The 21249-nt window shown below is 53.5% G+C and overlaps 1 protein-coding gene across 1 annotated transcript; it reads right to left on the bottom strand.

The window, feature by feature from the left end:
* Positions 1 to 4601: 4601 nt before the first annotated feature.
* Positions 4602 to 20917, bottom strand: LOC102815120 (collagen alpha-1(I) chain-like). Its single transcript, XM_006832467.1, has 51 exons — positions 20702 to 20917; positions 18832 to 19026; positions 18677 to 18711; positions 18538 to 18573; positions 18346 to 18447; positions 17466 to 17537; positions 17179 to 17223; positions 16968 to 17021; positions 16734 to 16787; positions 16221 to 16274; positions 16060 to 16113; positions 15694 to 15747; positions 15564 to 15608; positions 15393 to 15446; positions 15231 to 15275; positions 15036 to 15089; positions 14729 to 14827; positions 14598 to 14642; positions 14396 to 14494; positions 14235 to 14288; positions 13952 to 14059; positions 13800 to 13853; positions 13439 to 13537; positions 13225 to 13278; positions 13039 to 13137; positions 12479 to 12532; positions 12218 to 12271; positions 12069 to 12122; positions 11885 to 11938; positions 11451 to 11495; positions 11257 to 11355; positions 10895 to 11002; positions 10356 to 10463; positions 10112 to 10165; positions 9924 to 9977; positions 9611 to 9718; positions 9469 to 9522; positions 9301 to 9354; positions 9006 to 9167; positions 8795 to 8902; positions 8383 to 8490; positions 8247 to 8300; positions 8060 to 8167; positions 7632 to 7685; positions 7421 to 7528; positions 6801 to 6854; positions 6324 to 6431; positions 5949 to 6231; positions 5642 to 5832; positions 5101 to 5343; positions 4602 to 4979 (listed from the first exon to the last, which is right to left on the bottom strand). The coding sequence occupies exons 1-51, from the start codon at positions 20790 to 20792 to the stop codon at positions 4833 to 4835; spliced, it is 4383 nt and encodes a 1460-aa protein (XP_006832530.1). The 5' UTR covers positions 20793 to 20917; the 3' UTR covers positions 4602 to 4832.
* Between the last annotated feature and the right edge of the window lie 332 nt (positions 20918 to 21249).

Raw genomic sequence — 21249 nt, 5'->3', positions numbered from 1 at the left:
CTGACACACATGCAGCTCACATACATTCACACAGCCTCATTCACTCACACACCTCACACAGCCTGTCACACACACCTCACTCACACACATTCACACAGTATCACATGCTCCACACAGCCTGACACACGTTCACACTGCCTCACACACACACACACATACTCCCCTAGCCTCAGCCTCACACAGCTGACACAGACCTCCTCATATGGGTGCTGGCTTTGCAGTCTTTCACACGAAGCCTCCTGCTCATTTCTATTAGACACACAGTGCCCCCCTTCCTCTTATGCCTAGAGGAGAGGCTTTCTCTCAACTTCTCCCCTTCCTCAATCTTACCTAGCTTCATCTAGGCACGTCGTGGAGGCATCTGGAAGCTGAGGGTTAAGAAGTTGAAAAGAAAGGTAAAGAAGTCCACTATATCTCTGTCATACAAAGAAAATCTTGTCAGGAGATGGCCTCAGGTCACAAAAGGTACCCAGGATTCTGGGAAAGCATGAAAAATTAAAAATCCCTACAGAGTCTCCTCTTCTAGAGTTTCCCATCTGGATTTGACTGAAAAATCAGCCAAAGGAATATGGTCCCTCTCTTTGGGAGAACACAAAGATGAGTTGCTGAGAAATGCTGGGAGCAGCAGGCACCGGGCCACTGCACAGGGGGCAGCAAGGGTCTGGGGGAGCTGGTCTGAGCAGCTATATTTAGGGCAGCTGTGACGTCAGCAGAAGGAGGGTTTGAGCCGGGAGTGTGGTACAATGGCCCCTTTGTCCCCCTCCTCTCCTGTCCTGAACACACACTCAAACCACATACCAGGTCCCACATCATGTGACACTGACATGGAACTGCCCAGCAGGACTCAGCCACACAAGGCCTGCCCATAAGCTGCCATGACCACAGCCCTTCATGTGGTGTTTACCTCATGTACCCACTATGCATGCACATGGACACTCACACCCATCATGCATGCACACACTCACTCATGTATCCATGTGTAGATTTTACATATGTAACAAGCGACATGTTCACTCCTTTGCCTAGAACTGTGCTGCCCAACATGGTAGTCACTGGCCACATGTAGCTATTAAAATTAGTTAAAATTAAATAAAATTGAGTTCCTCAGTCACTAGTCACCTTCAAGTGCTCAGTGACCACCTGTGGCTAGTAACCAGCATCTTAGACAGCACAGATAGATAGTACTTTTATCCTTGCTGAGTCTCTGGAGAACCCTAAGCTAGAGCTTCCCACTCTGTTTGCTCTCAACCCAGACTTGTTTTCATGTGCTCTTCCTCTTATACTTGCTCAGCCTGTTGCACAAAGGCACACACAATAGCTTCACACGACAAGAACATCCACTCAACCTCACACTCTAGCCAGTATGCACACACGTGTTGACTGCACTGCAGAGCCTGGACTTGGTCCTCCGTGAATGCTATTTGGCTTGGTGAGAATAACATGGTGAAGACACAACAATGCAAAAATGGCAACAGTCCCTAAGATACAGGCGAAGACTGATTTTGTATACCTAAAGTACTTTGGGAACTGGGAGGGGGCAAGCTCAGCTGGCTTGGGCAGGGAAATGGGGGGATGATGAGCCATTCAAAGGTAACCTAGAGGGAGCAAGAGAAGGAGGATCTCATGCCAGGCAGAGGGAGACACATAAAGAAAGGCCTGGACATGGAGTCCTGGTACAGGGCTGTAGGAAAAGCACTGGAGTATGAGGTTGGTTTGAAACACAAGATCGGTGGTTCAAACGCACCAGCCTCACTTTGGAAACCCTCTATGGGGTCGCTATGAGTCGGAACCGACTTGATAGCACTGAACAACAAGAACCGAAATGGGGAAGTGTGGTGCATATACAGGAATGTCGGCTACAGTTTTTGACTGATGGGACACGTTTAGGGCCAGGCTCAGGGTGTTCCAGATTCCCTGTGGGAACAGATGGGGCTAAGGCAGCCAAGAATTCCAGGGGTCCTGAGGTCCAGGGTAGATGGAGGTTACCTGGCCGGTGTGCCATGCATGACCAATTAATCAAGGAATGATTCCTCAGGGGGTACCACACACCTTAGGATGTTGCATATGAATAAACCTTCATCTATTGGCTATAATTTCTTATGCTTTCTAGACTAATGCTTTCTCTAAAGTTTTGACTGTGGTAGAAGTACTAATGATGAATTATTAAAGGCCATAATGAATTGTCATTAATACTTCATGACAGTTGTGGAATTATTGGCTGCAGACTTGCATATTGCTCTGCAGACCTGAGGGAGGGATGAGACTTTGTCTTCCTTTGAGGTCAAGTGCTGAGATGTTGGGTGAGAGGGGTGGACAGCTGTCATCTTCCTGCCTGTGGTTCTCTGGGTCTCTGGTCTGCTCCAAACTCTCGCCCTCTGGGTTCTCTCCTCTGTCTCCCACTGCCCATGCACTGCTGCCCCCATTTCCTGAGATGGGGCACTGATCAGTCACCTTCCCTTTGGGGGTCCTCAGGTTCTTCAGAAGGTAGGGAGGGGCAGACAAAGGGTGGGAGAAAAAGGAAGGAAGGAGAAAGAAAGTAGGTGAAGATGAAAGCATTAAAAAAAAAAAAGGATGAGGGTTTCACAGGAATCAGGGGCTGGATAAAATGACCTCCCTGGGTTATCCTACACCCAGGGGTCTGTGTTCCGGAGAGTTAGAAAGATGAGGGACTTGGTATCCATCCTTCCTGGTCACATCCTGGATGTGCCTTAACTGCAGCACATCCCCGCCCCTCAGGAGGCTCTAGGAGGAACTGGAAGCCCTGGTACTCCTGGCTAGTCATACCTCCCTCACCCAGTAGGGGCCTCCCAGTGTCCCATGAGGAGAAGCTTCCTGACACCCTTCCACCAGTTGGTTGTGTGTGCCACCAAGGCGGTTCAGACTCATAGCCACCCTGTATAGGGTTTCGGAGGCTGTAAATCTTTACGGGAACAGAACACCTCAGCTTTCTCCCTTGGAGTGACTGGTAGGTTAGAACTGCTGACCTTGCAGTTAGCAGCCCAGTTCATAATCCACTATGCTATGAATGGGCTCCTCCCACCAACCAAATCCTACCTGTGTATCTCCCCACCCCCCAACCCCCCAACCCTCCAGGCTGCCCAAAGCAAGGGAGTGGGCAGGGACAATTGACAGCTCTGATGAAAGGCAGGTGGCAAGCATGAGGTGTGGGTGACCTAGAACCTGAAGGGATGTGTGCATGTGTTGTCCATGTGTGGTTGTCTGGGGATTACAAAGGAGGAGAAATGCAAGGGGTGCAAGAGAGAAAAATAATAAGGAAAAGAGTTAAGGCATAAGAAAGACAAGTGGAAGGGGGAGAGGCAATGAGGAACTGGGAGAAAAGGGAAAGGAGGGCAAGGGAAAGGTGAGCCCACCCCCCTCAAAGCCCCACCCCACCCCACCCCTCCCCAACTCCAAGGAAGGAAATTAGGAGGCCACTGCAGATCTGTTTGGGTCATTTCCACATGCTTTATTCCAGCAATCAAAATAATTAAAAACATCTCAAATTATTATACACATACAAAATAGGTACAAAGTCTTTTGCTTCCTCCCACCCCTAGGGGGAAAAATTGCTTTGTGCTTTGGAAAGTCATGCTCTGAAACCCAGCGAGAGAAAAAGAGAGAGAGAAAAAAAACACACCACAGAACGGAGTAAGAGAGAGGCGGTGAGGATGGGATGAAGCTGCAGGAGAGAAATTTCCAGAAAAGAGAGGACAGGGAGAGGAGAGGCAAGAGAAGAAGAGAGTGTGGAAAGTGAGCGGGTGCTGGCTGGAGCCAGCAGCACTCTCTCTCCCCCATGTTAAATAGCACCTTTAGAAAATTCACATGAGTCCCCATCCACAAAAAAAAAAATTAAAAATAAAAATCAACAAAGAATTAAAAAAAGACTTTGAACAAAAAAGAACATTTGCTGGTCTGGGGTGGGGCGTCTCAACTTCCATAGCACCAGTGATTCCCTCCCACCACCCCTCACAGAGATGTAGCACCTTTGATAGAAAACAGGGAGCCCCTTCCATTCGTGACCCCACGCAGTTGCCCCGGTTGACACAAAAAAAGACAAGAACGAGGTAGTCTTTCAGCAACATAATTACATAAGGAACAGAACAATCTCTGACCCAGCCCTGCTGTACGGGGACTGACAAGCTTGCCCCAAATTCGATGTTTCCACCTGTGGCGCCTGACTGGCCTCCAAACCTGGCGAGAGGCCAGGGGCTCCCCCGGTTGGTCGCCCTCGAAAACAAAGAGGGGCATGTTTCCAGGACCACCCGGGTGCCAGATGGCAAAGCTTCTTTGGCAGCCTGAGAATCCCGGGTCCCCAGAGTTTGGGGGTGCTGGATGAGAGGGAATGGGTGGGGGCGTGGGAGCCATTTGGATGTTTCAGCATTGTCTTTGGTTGCTGGGTGGACAATGCATGATTTCCTGTGTCTTTTGGGGAGACGTGGACGGGAGGCCGCCCCAAGGGAGAATGGAGAAAGGAGCAGAAAGGGCAGAGTTGAGGTGTTACAAGCCCAAGGGGCAGAAAAAGACTTACCCCCACATGGGTCTTCAAGCAAGTGGAACAAGCTTCCTTTTTTAAAAAGTTATTTATTTATTCTTTTTTTTTCTTTTTTGGTAAGGTTGAATGCACTTTTGGTTTTTGGTCATGTTCAGTTGGTCAAAGATAAAAACTAAGTTTGAGAGATGAATGCAAAGGAAAAAAATAGTTTCCAAAGTCCATGTGAAATTGTCTCCCATTTTTTGGCTTTTTGAGGGGTTCAGTTTGGGTTGTTTGTTTGTTTCCAGGGTCGGGGAGCAGTGGACTGGGTGGGAGGGAGCCAGGCTGGGGTGGAGGGAGTTTACAGGAAGCAGACAGGGCCAATGTCGAAGCCGAATTCCTGGTCTGGGGCGCCAATGTCCAAGGGGGCCACATCGATGATGGGCAGGCGGGAGGTCTTGGTGGTTTTGTACTCGATGATTGTCTTGCCCCAGCTTCCGGTGTGACTCTGGGGTGAAAGGGAGACCATGGAAGAGGGGTGTTACCAAGTGAAAGTGATGGAGTGAGGGGCATTTGGCCCTGTCCCAAACCCCAATGCTCCAAGAGGTTGGGTCCCAGCTGGGACTCACCGTGCAGCCATCCTTGGTGACACTGTAGGTGAAGCGGCTGTTGCCCTCTGCCCGGATCTCGATCTCGTTGGAGCCCTGAAGGAGCAGGGCCTTCTTGAGGTTGCCAGTCTGCTGGTCCATGTAGGCTATGCTGTTCTTGCAGTGGTAGGTGATGTTCTGGGAGGCCTCGGTGGACATCAGGCGCAGGAAGGTCAGCTGGATGGCCACATCGGCAGGGTCGGAGCCCTCACCACCATATTCGAACTGCAGTTGGGTGGTGGAGAGCATGGAGTAAGTGACTATGTAAGACCCTTTATCCTGGCCCCCTTCCCCAGAGCTCTCCAAGAGTATCCCAAATAACTCCCATGTCAAGAGAAGGCATTGTTTGCCCAACTGCAGTCTGAGCTAGTATCAAAAACCATGATTACATTTGTTGCCCAGCCCAGTTTTATGCATCAGACTTAGCAGAGGTCTAGCCTACCCTGGGACCTTCCCTCATGCCCCTTCTAAGTTTTGGGCTAGCCCATCTCAATAAAGTGGCTCCAGAGTCCAGTTGGCGTACCGGGGATCCATCAGTCATGGTCTCGCCGTACCAGATGTGCTTCTTTTCCTTGGGGTTCTTGCTGATGTACCAGTTCTTCTGGGCCACGTTGGGTTGAGTGGGATACACGCAGGTCTCACCTGTCTCCATGTTGCAGAAAACCTTGATGGCGTCCAGGTTGCAGCCTTGGTTGGGGTCAATCCAGTACTCTCCTGGGATGGGCAGGGAGAGATCGAGTCAGGGGAGGTGGGGCACATAGGAGCCCAAGCTCAGCCCTGTCACAGCGAAAGAAGGAAAAGGAAGAAGGGGACACACAGTAGGCCCTCACCGCTCTTCCAGTCGGAGTGGCACATCTTGAGGTCACGGCAGGTGCGGGCAGGGTTCTTGCGGCTGCCTTCAGGGCTCCGGATGTTCTCAATCTGCTGGCTCAGGCTCTTGAGGGTGGTGTCCACCTCAAGGTCACGGTCACGGACCACATTGGCATCATCGGCCCGGTAGTAGCGGCCACCATCGTGAGACTTCTCTTGAGGTGGCTGAGGCATGAAGCTGAAGTCGAAACCACCGCTGGGAGGGCCAGGGGGTCCGGGGGGTCCGGGGGGCCCAGGGGGACCCTGTGCAGAGAAGGAAGAGAGTGGAGATGACTGGGGTCCAAGCACTTGCAGGCTGAAAGGCCGAGTGACAGATAGAGTAAGGGGCTACGTACCACAGGACCAGCATCACCAGTACGACCACGAGGACCAGGGGGGCCAATGGGGCCAGGGAGACCATTGAGACCATCTTTCCCAGGAGTACCAGCAGAGCCAGGGGGACCCTGAGGGGAAGCGAGAGGGAGCTGGTTAGAGACAGCATTCCAGAAAGGAGCACACAGGCCTACTCTTGTGGACAAGCCCTCCTCGCCCCCTCCGGCTTGGCTCTGGCTCCAGCTCCTGGCCTCATGGAGCCTGTCTCCTCTCTCCCCACAAGATGATCTTTCTCACCACTGGGCTAGGAAACACTTTGTGAGAGGAAGGAGTGGAGTGGGAGATACTAAGGGCTGGATGAGATTGCTTGTCTGGAACTCTTCTTCCTTTCTCCCACCCCCTGCCCCAGAAAGGTGAGGGATACCCATGTGTAGAGCAAGGAGTCCCTAGGTGAGCGTGGGATAGACACCCAGGAAAAGAAGTCAGAAGATACAACTTACGCGGGGACCAGCAGGGCCAGAAGCTCCAGAGGGACCTTGTTCACCAGGAGAGCCCTGAAGGATTGAAAGAAAGGTATAGTTCAGGCCCAGTGTGGGTTAGCAGCTAGGAGGGCTGAGCTGGAGAGACGAGGGCCAACAACCCACCCTCTCTCCTGTGATCTTTTTATTCTGGAAATCTAGTCATAGGATGTCCACAGGCTGAGAACGCTCCCACAAGCTCTACCTACTCCTCATTCTCCCAGAAACTACTTAAAAATGTCCACAGATCTTTAGATACCAGTACCCGCTAGGGAGGAGAGCATAATGGCTCCATACGATAAGCAATGGACTGCAAAGCACAAGGTTGGCAGTTTGAGCCCACCAGTTGCTCCACAGGACAAAGATGAAGCTTTCTGTTCCCGTAAAGATTTAAAGTCTCTGAAACTCTATCCACGGTTGCTATACATCAGAACTGATTTGATGGCACTTAACAAAAACAACAACTTGCTAAGTAAGGAGATGTCAGAATGACTCTCCAGAAGGGGAAATGGAGGCAGCATCCCTCCAGCATCATACGGTACAGCATGGGAAGATGATAAAAGAAGACTCAGTGAGGTCTGGGAGGGACTAAGTATACTCACAGGAGGGCCAGGGGGACCCTGGAGACCGGAGAAGCCACGGTGACCCTTCATGCCTCTGTCACCCTGTTCGCCTGTCTCACCCTTGTCACCACGGGGGCCTTGGGGACCCTAGAAGGGAACAGAGAAAGCTGTCAGGTGGAAGGTCCATTAGTACTGAGTAAGGAACTGTTCACACTGGGACAAGGACATGGGAACCAGAACAGGTACTTACAGCAGGGCCACGGGCACCAGCAGGGCCAACGGGACCAGCAGGACCAGAAGGACCCTGAGGAGAGTGGAGAAAGTGTTAGATCTCAGTGGAGAAGCCAAGGCTGGGGCGGTACAGCCAGAGTAGCAGGATGAGATGCCCCTTCACTGTTCCCTTCCCTCACATCCTCTCCCACTATGTCCATCTGTCTCCTGGTCCCCAGGACTCCCTTCCTCACAGCCAGTGAGTTGAGATGAGCACCTAGGGCAAACCGTGCTCCTTGGGGAGAGGGAGTCCTGAAGCTAAACCGTGGCTCAACTTCTCCAGGGAGGCCAAAGGCCCAGACATCTTGTGAGGCCTTCCTGCAAGCCTGGGTGAGGTCAGGTGCCCATCACCAGGTCTGGAGTGTCCCTCCCCTGACCAGGAGTAGGAAGTAGGAGCTGGTTACTTACAGTCTCACCACGATCACCATTCTTGCCAGCAGGGCCGACGGGGCCGGGGGCACCGGGAGCACCGGGAGCACCAGGGGGTCCAGCAGGGCCAGTCTCACCACGATCACCCTGGGAGGGAGCGAGATACAGGTCAGCCCCAGCTGAGGGGGCCACGCTGGACTGCAGTCCTAGAGCACAGCGGTCTCACCTTGGGGCCAGCAGAACCGTCTCTTCCAGGAGATCCTTCAGCACCAGGAGAGCCCTGCAGAGTGGGAGAGGGAGAGTCAGCCCAGGGCAACAAGGCTGGAATGGCCGTGACGAGGGCATGGACTAGAGATGCTCACCTCACGTCCAGATTCACCAGGGGGTCCAGCCAATCCAGGGGGGCCCATGGGGCCAGGGGGACCACGTTCACCACTTGAGCCAGAAGGACCTTGTTTGCCAGGTTCTCCCTGAAGGAGAAGAGAAGAGAGTCAGGCCAGAGATAAGGTGAGGGATTGTCCAAGGGTCCCCAATGTTATTGTTAAGAGCTGTCAAGTCGGTTCCAACTCATAGCCACCCTGTATAGGGTTTCTAAGGGGTGGCTGGTGAGTTTGAACCACCAGCCTTATGGTCAAGTGCTTATCTTACAGAATCACACTGGGACTCCAGGGTCTCTGAAGTGGTCTCTACCAAATCCTTCCTCGTGGCTCCTCCACCCCCACTTTCTGAATGTGGTAGCTCTTCTTAGGGTCCCTGAGATGAGTGGGCACTCACAGAGGGGCCAGGAAGACCGGGGAAGCCTCTTTCTCCTCTCTGACCAGGCAGACCGACCACACCACGCTGTCCACCAATACCCTGAGGTCCTGGAGTACCAGGGGCACCCTGTGGGAGACAAACAGGAGGTGAGACACCTTGCAGGTTGGCCTGGCTCTGGAGCATGGTGTCCCTGGACATTGGAGTTACTGAGATCTGAGCTCCCACTTACTGCAGGTCCATCAGCACCAGGAGACCCTTTCTCGCCAGAGGGACCAGGGGGACCAGGGGGACCGACTTCACCAGGACGTCCAGCAGGGCCAGTCTCACCACGAGGACCTTTGCCGCCTTCTTTGCCAGAAGGACCAGGAGGACCAGGGGGTCCAGCATTGCCCTGGAGGGGAGGAGGGGGTGGTCAGATCCCAGTGGGTTCTGGAACATCACTGAGGCCTCCTTTGTCTGATCACCCTTCTGACAGCCAATGTCCCCATCCCTTGGAGCAATGAGTCTCCACCTCAGATACTTACAGAAGGGCCGGGGGGACCAACGCGGCCAGCAGCACCGGGGAAACCAGTAGCACCCTGGCAGAAGACAAAAAAGAAGAAGTCAGAAGAAGTACCACCTTACCTGGCCTGGTCACCCCCTCCCCCTCAGGGTCCCCCGGGGGAAGGCTCAGTAGAGATGGGGACACTCACAGGGGGACCAGCGCTGCCACGGGCACCTTTAGGTCCAGGAGCACCAACGTTACCCTGCAGGAGAACACAGAGACCTCAAGGCTGGGCCAGTCCTGGGTCAGGGCCTGCCAACAGCTCAGGGCATAGAAAGTGGGCTACTCACAATGGGGCCAGGAGCTCCAGTGGGTCCAGCAGGGCCGGCGGGACCAGCATCGCCTTTAGCACCAGCATCACCAGGTTCACCTTTAGCACCAGGTTGACCATCAGCACCCTGAGGAGGAGAGCGTGTGGTAAGTGGAAGAGAGGGATATGGGGAGATAGAAGGCTTTGTGGGGTTGGGAAACAGTAGTGAGTGGAGACAAGGAGATGCTTGAATGGAAGACTACTCCTTTCCCCTGACTCAGGTCAAACTTTCTGTCCTCATTTTAGCCACTCAAGGTCCCAGGTACCCCTTGGTGATGGAAAATGGTACTCACAGGGGGGCCGGCAAAGCCAGCAGGACCGGGAGGACCAGATTCACCACGATCTCCCTGGAAGAGAAGGAGGCAAATTGGAAAGATGCTCTGATTGGGGGTGGGGGGGGGAGGGGCACAGAGGAGGAACATAAAGAGGCAGCGGCTACTATATGAAGCACACAGCCCTTAGTCAAGTTCTCTGTACTTACGGGGGCACCACGAGCTCCAGTAGGGCCAGCAGGGCCACTGGGACCAGATTCACCCTGAGAAGATGGACAAGAGGTTCAGGGTCAGGTGGCCCACCCTGAATGCTCCTGGTATTGACCTCAGGAATGTCTCCTCCTCCTCCCAGTTCCTCCAGTTTCCTGGGCCTTCAGCTCAGGACAGCAGGACTGACCCTCCCTGCAGAGCTGTGCCCAGATTTGCAGGGGAAGCTGTATGTTAGGAGCTCACCTTGTCACCAGGGGCACCAGCAGGGCCAGGGGGACCAATGGGGCCAGTCAGACCACGAACACCATCTTTACCAGGAGAACCATCAGCTCCTTTGGGACCAGCATCACCCTAAAGACAGAGAAAAAGCCTCCAGTGTGGGCCTAGGAGGTCAGATACAGTGTCCTGCTCACGTCTGGGGCCTCCCAAGACCCTTTCCAACTCTGACCTGCCCTGATGTGTGTCAAGAACTCAAGATCTTTTAAGGGGACTCAGGTGGAACCAGGTTAAGAGGCCCATCATTTGCATGGGGAGTGGATAAGGAGCCTCCATCAAGTAGCTGGCCCCAGCTCTCACTGTCATGGTAACGCAGGGGAGAAAAGGTAGGTGGACACAGAAGCTGACCTCAGGCACAAGATTCTTAAGCAGAGAGGTCAGAGGAAAAAGAGGGAGACTTAAGGAGATGAGGGAAGATGCCAGATGGAAGGAGAAAGTCTGAAAGCCCAAGGCAAGGAGAGAGATGGGAGCCCCAAAGAGCTCAGGAGAGAGGGGGTTGAACTTACTCTGTCACCTTTAGGGCCTGGAAGACCAGCTGCACCACGTTCACCAGGCATTCCCTGAAGGCCGGGGGCACCTTGGCTACCGGGGGCTCCAGGAGCTCCAGCATCACCCTAGGTGCCAACCAAAAGATTAGAATGAGCTCCGGGGTCCCAGGAATCAGCTATAGCTCTCAGCTCCTCTTGCTTTTCCCCAGACTCAGTTCTGAGGCCCAAAACAGGCACCAGCTAAGAGGAAAGACTCATGAACCAGAACTTGGAGGTGCATGTGGGTCCCTGCCTCCGTCTTATCCCTCCCACCTCCCCATAGATGGCTCTGGTCCCACTCAGTCATCCTTGGTCCCTGGGCTGCTGTTGGACCCTCTCACCTTAGCACCATCATTGCCAGGAGCACCGTTGGACCCACGGGGACCTGCAGGACCAGGGGGACCTTGCACACCGCGTTCACCAGGGAAACCTCTCTCACCCTAGAAGGAAAGGACAGGGCATGTGATGGCTGCTCCAGAGACAAGATCAAGCGCAGGGCACCTTAATAAGGAGCAGTGAGGCAGGCTTTACTTACTCTTGCTCCAGAGGGGCCGGGGGCACCAAGGTCTCCAGGAACACCCTGAGGGGAAGGACAGAGATGAGCAAAGTCTACCAGACTCATCACTAGAAAGAATCCCCATCTCCCTTCCTTGGGGATAGCCCTCAGGGTTCTCCTTGGGCTATATTAAAGATCCTCTCCTCTTCCTGGCAAGCTTTAGATAAGAGTTATAACTAGAAGACTTGAGAAGTCATAGAGAGAATTCTAGAAGCTCTTAAAAGAAGTTAACCCAGCTTATATCTGCAAAGGACTACGAATTATAACTGCTTCCCTCAAAGCAGCTTTCTTCCTGACAGGAAGTCCTTCTTGGTGTCTAACTCCCCTTCTGGCTTACTGTTTATCTGAGAAGGGCAGTTTCTTCCTCTGTATTGTCTGCATTCTCATGCCTCTGGCTAGCTGCTACCTCTTACCTGTTCACCGGGTTTGCCTGCTTCACCAGGAGGACCAGCAGGGCCAGGGAGACCCTGTAGGTGGGAAACACAGAGGGAAGCAAGACGATTTAGAGTCCAGCAAAAAATGAAGGGGCTGTGTAGCCCCTCAACACACACACCCACATACATACACACCCACACCCTGGTAGCCATGAGGTCTCACCTGGAATCCAGGGGAGCCAGCGGGACCTTGTTCACCTCTCTCACCAGCAGGACCCTAGCACAGGGGAGAAGGCTGAGGTCAGGGGAAGGCCGAGAAAACCAGGGGTAGGATGTCTCCACTCCCCTGTGGTACTCGGTCAGTGTACTCACAGCAGGGCCGGGGGGTCCCTGAGCTCCAGCTTCTCCGTCTTTGCCAGCAGCACCCTGTGGGGAGAGAGTGAAGAAGCACTTAGGGTGGAGAGGCTGGGTGGATTGGAAGAAGAGGGGTACAGGTGGTCGAGGCCTGGGGTGTTCAGGGACAAAGCAGACCCCCCAGGGATCTCCTCACACCTTGGTGGTGGGCTGAGGCCTCCAGCCTTCCTCCTATGTGGAAGGGACAGAAGGGGCTAAGAACCAAAAGGGAAAACTTACAACAGAGCCAGGGGATCCAGGAGCACCGCGTTCTCCAGGTTTGCCTGGCTCTCCCTGTGGGAAAGCGGAACAGTTTAGCAGGTTGAAGTTCTAGTTTACTTTGAGTAGGATCTTTTAAGGGACTTTACTATCAAAAGGCTCTGCCAGCTCCATTGACATACCTCGGCCCCCTGGGGAAATGCTTCCCTGGTTCCCTGGCTAGGTTCTTAAACCTCTCCCAGGAAACCAGATGCCCTTTCTGGCTTCCTCACCTCCACCCCCACCCTTCCTCTTTCAGGTCTGCAGTGACCTGAGTTGAAAAGTGTTCCTGTCTCCTTTTGACACCACCAAGAGCCCCACCAAAATTTGGGGGGGTGACTACCATAAAGGCCCATCCTATCTCTGTATGGAGGGGAGGGGCACCAACGATACTATGACTAGAGAGAGAGCAGGGGCAGTCAGCCCAGCAGGGATAGGGAAATGGAAACTGAATCCCAGGAAGGGGCAGAACTGGGGCTCTTTCCTGCCCATCCCCCCAGATCACTGTCCCTGGCTTTGCGTGGCTCCCCACTAATACTTACAGCAGCACCTTTAGGTCCAGGGAATCCCATCACACCAGCTTGGCCACGGGCACCTGGGGGGCCTGGGGGGCCAGGGCGACCATCTTGACCAGCAGGGCCCTAAAGGTGAAGACACAAAGGTTGTGACAAGGCCAGAGACTGGGCAGGTGGAAGAGTAGGAGGGATGCAGGGGGAGGTGATACTTACAGGTGGGCCAGTTTTGCCATCAGGACCAGGGCTTCCAGGGCTCCCAGTCAGACCCTAGGGGGAGGCAGAGAGGTGTAAGTGGGACAGGGGAAGAGGGAGAGGAGAAAAAGGAGAGCCCCCCAAAGGGCAGGTCCTGAGATCTAGCTCCCGTCCGGACTCTCCACAGGGTGAGCAGAGTCCTGGCCAAGTTGAGGGGCAGGGCTGGGGACCTCACCTTGGCACCAGGCAGGCCAGCTTCACCGGGACGACCAGCTTCACCAGGAGAACCTTTAGGACCAGCAGGGCCAGGAGAACCACGTTCACCAGCGGGACCCTGGTTGTGGAGGAAGAGGCGTAAGAACAATTCCCATCCTGGGAAATGGGCTTTGAGATGTGGGGGTGGGAAGTTGAAGGTCAAAGTGAAGAGAGAGTCATCTTCAGCCCCAGCACACTGATGACTGTGTGTGTGTGTCTGTGTGTGTGTGTGCAGGAGTGCAGGGTGGGGTGGGTGGAAGTAGGTATTGACTACCTCCGGAAGAGGAAGGTAATACCCAGGGAGAGGCTGGGTTAGCTTCTCAGCTATGAAGAAAAGTTACCTTGGGACCAGCGACACCATCTGAGCCAGGGAAACCACGGCTACCAGGTCCACCCTGCATAGGACAGGAAACCAGTGAATTTAGAAACACCCAGGTACCAGGCTGGCACTGGAGGTGGGGAAGGCAGGAGGGGGCAGGCCCAGAATACTTACACGCTCGCCAGGGGGCCCGGGTAGGCCAGTGGGTCCAGGTTCACCTCTGGCGCCTCGCTTTCCTTCTTCACCAGCAGGTCCAGGGGGGCCTTGAACACCAGTGGGGCCCTGGAGAAGGCAGAAAGGAAGGCAGCCTAGGGTGAGACTGGGCCTCTAGCACCAAAGAAACCTGGACATGGAATAGGGGGCCCCTGAGCAGACTACGGGACCTTGTTCCTCCCTGAACCTCCCACAAGGGCTTCCAGGATGGGCTGAGAAGCTAGAAGGATGGCAGGGGACTTACAGGCTCTCCCTTGGCACCAGCGTCACCTTTGTTGCCAGGAGCACCAGGTTCACCCTGTAGGGGGGAGAGGAAGTAGGTGAGCTGAGAGTTGGGAGCTCTCTGGAAAAGGACCACACTGGACAGTGCATAGGTTGGAGTAGAAGCAAGTAGACCGCACTTACGCTGTTGCCCTTGGGACCAGGAGCACCGCTAGGGCCCTGGGGTCCAGAGGGGCCTCGGGCACCAGGGAAGCCAGGAGCACCAGCAATACCAGGAGCACCCTGTAGGAGGCAGAACAGATAGTTGAGAGCACAAGAAGGTAAAGTACAGGGCAGGTAGGAGGTGGGCACCTTGGGCAGGACTGAGACCTTGCAGGATACTTACATTGGCACCTTTAGCACCAGGTTGTCCATCAGCACCAGGGTTTCCCTGTAGCACAAAGAAAGGTGGATGAGCGACAGGCAAGGACTTAGAGGGTGGGCGTGACACAGGCAGCACTGAGGAAGGATACTCACAGCAGGGCCAGCGGTACCAGCAGGACCAGGGGGGCCAGGCTCACCACGCACACCCTGGGGACCTTCAGAGCCTCGAGCTCCTTGGGGACCAGATTCACCCTGGATCAGAAGAAAGGACAGGTCAGGCACAACCCTGGGGAGCACAACTTCACCTCTGAGTGGAGAGAGGAGGGAAGTGACAGGGATAGGAGACCACAGATCAGAACTCCAAGATCAGAGAAGAGAGCCCAGGATAAAGGGGTTGGGGAGTAAGGAAACACTACCTTTCAGCCTCTGGGAATTGTGCTTAGGTGGAGTGGGGTCTTACCTTAGCACCAACAGCACCAGGGAAGCCAGGAGGACCAGCGGGGCCAGTGGGACCCTGTGAATGAAATGGAGACATTAGCAAGAAGGAAGGTGACAGGTGCAAGTCACACCCTGGGACACAAGAGGCCCTGGGGTTCAGAATAACATGTCCCTGTTGCCCCTGTCAGCCCCCCCCCCACGCCCAGACGATACTCACAGGGGGTCCAGCAGCACCTGTTGCACCATCATTGCCACGAGCACCCTACGGGAGGGAGAGAAAGCCCTGTTATGTCCACTGAGTGCTGACCAGTGATGGTAGCTCCTTAGGAGGCCTTCCCAGGGCCCAGCAACAACCCCCCAAGGGGTCAAGAGTACTTACAGCAGGTCCAGGGGCTCCAGGGCGACCTCTCTCACCAGGAAGACCACGGGGACCCTGACCACAAAACCAAGAGAAGTCAAATGAGATGGGAGACACCCCCACTCCCTCCAAATCCCCATCTTGCCCCAACACCCTGCTCCCTCCGTCCCCTGTAGAACTGGATGCACTCACCATCTGACCAGGAGCTCCGTTTTCACCAGGGCTGCCAGGCTCACCCTATCAAGAAGAAAGTTGAGAGTAAGGCATTTGTTCATAATGAGATTGGGAGATATGGAAGACCAGAAAATGGACAAGCTCTTACCTTGGGACCAGCAGGACCAGAATCTCCCTTGGCACCATCCAAACCACTGAAACCCTAAAATAAAGAAGGAGGACTAAGGTGAGACCATGTGGGCCATCTTGACAAACACCTAGACCTGAGAGGAAGCCTCATGGGCACAGTCATCCCCCTGTCTCTGAGCTAGACTAAACTCCAAGTGGTCCAAGAACTTACTTAATGATTTTAATCAGACTTCTTTCTCAATGAAGGGATGTTCTTTTGTATATCTTTTGTATATCCCTTAAAACTTCTGCAGCTGCCACCCACCCATGAAGCATACCAGAATCCTTTAGAAGGGGGTTGGATGCTTGAGACTTTAAGAGTGTAGATGAATCAAGGAGGACTCACTCTATGTCCCTTCATTCCAGGGAGGCCAGCTGTCCCAGGCAATCCTCGAGCACCCTAGGAAGAAAGGAAAAGGAGAAAATAAGGTATTAGAAGACACAGCTCTCTGAAACTGAAACCTAAATGCAGTGAAACCTAGGGTTTGGTCAACCCAACCTACTCACCTGAGGTCCAGGAGGCCCACGCTCACCAGGACGACCAGGTTTTCCAGCTTCACCCTGAGAGGGAGGGAAAAGGCCAATATACTCATGACCTTCTGGACTAGAAAAATGTGGAAAGTCTGAGTTTTCTTGGAATGGTTGAAGGTCAAACTTAGGGACCCAGAATCTTCTCTCTGAATCTAGAGCTCAGTCTAAATCTACTGTGAAACCCTTGTTTGGTGAAATTTGAGTTCCTTTGAAGGAATTTCTGTTATGTGCATTTTAATCTAACCAGATAGAGAGCAAATATGAGGTGATCAGAGTAGTTATGTCCAATGAAGTTGTTTACCCTGATGGAGTTGGCTGGAAATTGTTTTAAGGTGGCTAGGGACAAGGCAATCCTGTGCATCTGGGAGAATTTGCTCTCTCTTCTCTGGGTATTATTCCCAAAAGCATTGTGGGCATGTGGAGATTGTGGAAACTTAGTTTTCAGAAGTGGTGGGAGTCAGATGGGATCTTCTCACGAAGGGCACTTACATCATCTCCGTTCTTGCCAGGAGGGCCAGGGGGACCACGGGGGCCCATGGGACCCTAGAGGAGATAAGGAAAGAGGAGATTAGAATAATCAGAATAGGGAAGAAAAACGGGGAAGGCTGGAATTGGAAAGAGGAGGTGAGGAAGATATCAGGTTGGGGTCCTTCAATAACAGAAGCCGTGTGTTTACAGAGGGGTGTTTATCTGTATAGAAAGCACAAGTTGAGGGGCACTTACTGAGGCTCCAGGCTCTCCAGGCTCACCAGCAGGACCTTGGAAGCCTTGGGGACCCTGGAGAACAAGGAGGGAGAGGTGGGGTTTTATGGGCAATCTCTTTTAACCTTCCCCCTTCTCACCAAGAGATCTTTAAGCACCTTTTCTACCTTCATCCCAATCCTCCCTTTGACAGTACCAAAGCCCACATCATAAATACATCTGGGATACTCACAGGTGCACCTGGGGGGCCAGGGAGACCACGAGGACCAGAGGGACCCTAGAGAAGGAGAAAAAAAGGGGGCCATGGTGACATGTCTGTAGGAAAGTGCAACGTGCTTGCACTCTTGCTATTTCTTAAAGGTTCCTGTTGGAAGCACCCACTTACCCTGTATCTCATCTGGACTCTGAGGTCCCAAGGGTGGTCTTTACCTCCCAAGATACAGAAGCCCCAACATTGGCCTATCCCCTCTGGATTCCCATCCACTTCTCTTCTACTATCCTGCCACCCGGGGGCCTCACCATGGGGCCAGGCACAGATATTCCTCCACCTGATTTCTCATCATAACCGTAAGACATCTGGGGAGCAAAGTTCTGGAAAAGAAAACAAGAAAGCGAGTGCATGAGTGAGTTGAGTAGTTTATCCCATAATAGAACAAACTAACATTGTGTGTCTTCTGATGTGAAGCAGTAAGGACACAAGATCACTTGTGAGCTATTCTCACAAAAATGCATCACCCGAATCTAATCATGAGGACACATCAGACAAATCCAAATTGAGGGGCAGCCTACAAAACAATAGGCCTGAACTCTTCAAAGCAAAACTGTCAATGTTGTGAAAGACAAAGGAAGGCTGAGGAATGGTCCAGATGAAAGGAAACTAAAGAAACAAGACAATCAAATTCAATCCATACTCCTGGACTGGCTCCTAGATTAAGAAAAATAACAACTGTGAAGTGTATTATTGAGACACTGGTGAAATCTGAATATGGACTGTATATTAGATACAGGATTGCTACTGGTCAGAACCAACTTGACAGCACTTAACAGTAACATTAGATGATAGTATTGTATCAACTTTAAATCTCCTAAATTTAATGACTGTGCTATGATCGTGAAAGAGGATGTCCTTGTTCTTAGGAAATATCACTGGAGTATTTTAGGAGCAAAAGAACATGATGTCAGCAACTTATTCTCAAATAGCTCAGAAAAAAATGAACGATCCTAACATATATACACAGTGAGAAACTGAAACAGCAAAACTAGCAAAATGTGATTTGCATATGAGAGCTCTTTGAAATAGTCTTGCGACTTTTCTGTAAATTTGAAATTATTTCAAAATATAAAGTTATGTTATAACAGAAGTCCTTTGCACGGGTGAATGTCTTGACTGTTCACTTACTCCTCCAAGGCCAGGGGGTCCAGGAGGCCCAGGAGGTCCTGGGGGTCCGGGAAGTCCAGGCTGTCCAGGGATACCATCGCGGCCAGGGGAGCCGGCAGGTCCCTGAGGGAGAGAAGGCAGAGCTGGGGTGAGAGCCGGCCAGGAGCCACACCCACCTCCAGCCCACCACAGCCACGAGCTGCAAATGCTTACCCTAGGACCCCGGGGGCCAGTGTCTCCTTTGGGTCCCTACAGGATTGGAGAAGAAACAAGAGAAGTTGGGTTAGAGAAGAGAAGAGAGGGCAATGAAGAGACACAGGCTGAGTGGCAAAAATCGAGGGCAGAGTATTACCTCGACTCCTGTGGTTTCTAGATCTGTAGTTGACGCTAGGGGGAGAGGAGAGGTTGGGTTAGAGGCAGGGTAAGCTAATGATACTTCCGGAGGCAGAGGCCACCTAGCAGTGAGGGGCGCGCCCCCCTTCCCTAGCCCCAGGGCCGGAGCCATACCCTCGCCATCAGGGCAGACAGGACAGCATTCGCCCTCGGGGACTTGGGCGCCTGGACAGTTGCTGGTGTCTGGGCATTCCACGGCATCACACAACACAGTGCCTTGGTCGCAGATACAGATCAGGCAGGGTTTGGGTTTCCACACATCTCGGTGCTGGTACTTGAGGCCGTTCAGTACGCAGACGACTGATGGGACTAAGGCAAGTGGGGAGGGGGTGGGGTGGGCTGTCAACGGCGCCCGAGCCCCCCATTTCGGGGTTTCAAGAGTCTCAACCAAACCCTCCCCGCCCTTCTCCTCTGCCCTAGAAACACACTTAGATTTTCCACTTCCCGCCTCCTCCTCTTGTTTTTTGTTTTTTCTTTGCTCAAATCCTTAAAAGCTCATCTGCTCCTCATCAACGCCAGTGACAGCGCCAAGGCGCACGGCCAGGGAGGCTATAACTCTTTCCAGTGCTTAGGAATTTAAACAAAGCTTTAAGCCAGGGTTGCTTCTAATTCCAACCTCAGCTCATTGGCGCTGACGCCAAGAGAAATAAAAAGAAAAGGCATTGCGGGGCGGAGAGAAGGGGAGAATAGGAGGAGCCCCCTGACAAGGCAGGCTAGTGGGGCGTGGTTTGGGTGGAACTAGAATGGGAGGGAAGCAGGGCGGTCGGTCCCACCCCTATCTCACCCCGATCCCTGGGCAGGTGGGATGTCGTGGGTGGGGCTGATAGAAGTGGAGTCCCGCCCAGAGACGAAGCTGTACCCCCAAAGTAGGATACACCCTAACCTCTAGCGCTCTGGGGACAACCCCGTCTCCCAAAGTCAGCCAGTCCCTCTGGGTCACTCTTCAGCCAAAGAACCGAGAAGTCCGCAAGTAGTAATAAAATTAATTAACTGAGCTGACCGCGCGAGCATCTACCCAGACAACCACTAGGTGGCGGGCAACGATAAGCAATAGGGATGGGGAGGGGCCAATTTCACCGGACTAGCCACTTTTTAAAGAAGCCTGGTGGCGCAGTCTAAGCGCTCAGTTGGTAACCGACAAAAAATTCGAAGCTACCAGCCATTCTGAGGGAGACCCCGATGGCAATCTACTTCCGTACGTATAAACAACCTTGGAAATCCTATGGGGCAGTTCTACTCTGTCCTATGTGTCGGAATCGACTCTACTGCCACGGGTTTGTTTTTGGTTTTAGCCACTTCTTTAGGAGACATGGACTACCCTACCGCCTGCTTGGTTCTCCAGATCAAGAAATGAGGTCCACATCTGGCAATAGCCAGCGTCTTCCCCGCTCCAGCCCCTGAGCCGGGATGCGCTGGATAGGAAGGCGCGGTGCTTAATGTTAATCAGTAGGGGGCGCAAAGACCCCGCCCTGTTAAGTTCAAGACAAAGTTTCTCATCCTCCAACCCGCCCACTCTCCGCGCCCCCTCCCTCCCCCCAGCACCCCCGCGGCCCCAGGAACACTGTCTAGCCTGCAGAGAGGGCAAACAATCTTTCCATATGAATCATCCCACGGCCTTCCTGATTGCTTTTACATCTTGGGCTCCAAATCGAAGCTTGACGCCCCCACACCATTTTCGACGTGCCTTTTCCCCACCCAGGGCCTAGATCCCTCCTTTTCCCTGTGGCACAGCACAATGCACGCTCCGAACGCCTTTCTGTGCCAACCCATGCCGCGCTCCATCCTCATTTCCCACTCAGCCCCAGTTCCACTCCAAAGTGAACTCCTTTCTCTCTCGGGGAGCAGGGGAGGCTCCCTCCGCGTCCCCCTCCCATTTCCAAGTCTCCGAAGCATCTCGAGTCTCAGTGGAAGTCGCAGACACCTGGAGCCCTTAGCGCAGGGTGAGACACCAAGTAGCCCTGGACTCCCACAAGTTAGGACTTACTGTCTTCGTCTTGGTTCTCCTCTTGGCCGTGCGTCAGGAGGGCGGTGGCCGCTAAGAGGAGCAGGAGCCGGAGGTCCACAAAGCTGAACATGTCTAGACCCTAGACATGTAGACTCTTTGCGGCTGGGGTGGGGGTTAGCGTCCGCTCATGCGTGGCCTCACAGTCCGCGTGCCTCCTGCTCGGACCCAGAGGAGAAACTCCCGTCTGCTCCGACGCCTGGCCTGGGCCCTTTTTATACCCTCCCCATGGAGAGCAGGGAGGAACCCTGCCCCTCGGAAAGGGGGAGCTGGCTGCCCGCCCCCCAGCCAATCAGGACCGCCTGGCCCGGCCCCCAATTTGGGAGCTGGAACAGAGAGGTGGAGGAGGAGGGGAGGGAAGGGAAAGGAGAGTCCACCCCCACATCTTTCCCCCCTTCGCAGCTCTGCTTCCCCAGCCCCCCAGCCTGTCCTGGGCCAGAGATGCTGCCGCTGGGGTGCGGCCGGGTTCTCAGAGTGGTATGGGTTAAGGGGGTACGGGCGCCCCTTTGGCTTCTTCATGGCACCTCAAC

This window comes from Chrysochloris asiatica, unplaced genomic scaffold, assembly GCF_000296735.1.
Source record: "Chrysochloris asiatica unplaced genomic scaffold, ChrAsi1.0 scaffold00007, whole genome shotgun sequence".
Lineage (NCBI taxonomy): Eukaryota > Metazoa > Chordata > Mammalia > Afrosoricida > Chrysochloridae > Chrysochloris > Chrysochloris asiatica.
The sequence above is the reverse complement of the archived record's forward strand: the minus strand, read 5'-3'. Positions and strand labels throughout refer to the sequence as shown.

Excerpts from the sequence above, each read along its gene's own strand:
- LOC102815120 (XM_006832467.1), bottom strand. The coding sequence starts at position 20,792 with ATGTTCAGCTTTGTGGACCTCCGGCTCCTGCTCCTCTTAGCGGCCACC. Across the intron at positions 17,538-18,345 it reads GACCCCCTGGCCTTGGAGGA|AACTTTGCTCCCCAGATGTC; the intron begins GTAAGTGAACAG and ends TTTCTTTTCCAG. Across the intron at positions 11,496-11,884 it reads CAGGCAAACCCGGTGAACAG|GGTGTTCCTGGAGACCTTGG; the intron begins GTAAGAGGTAGC and ends CCTTCCCCTCAG.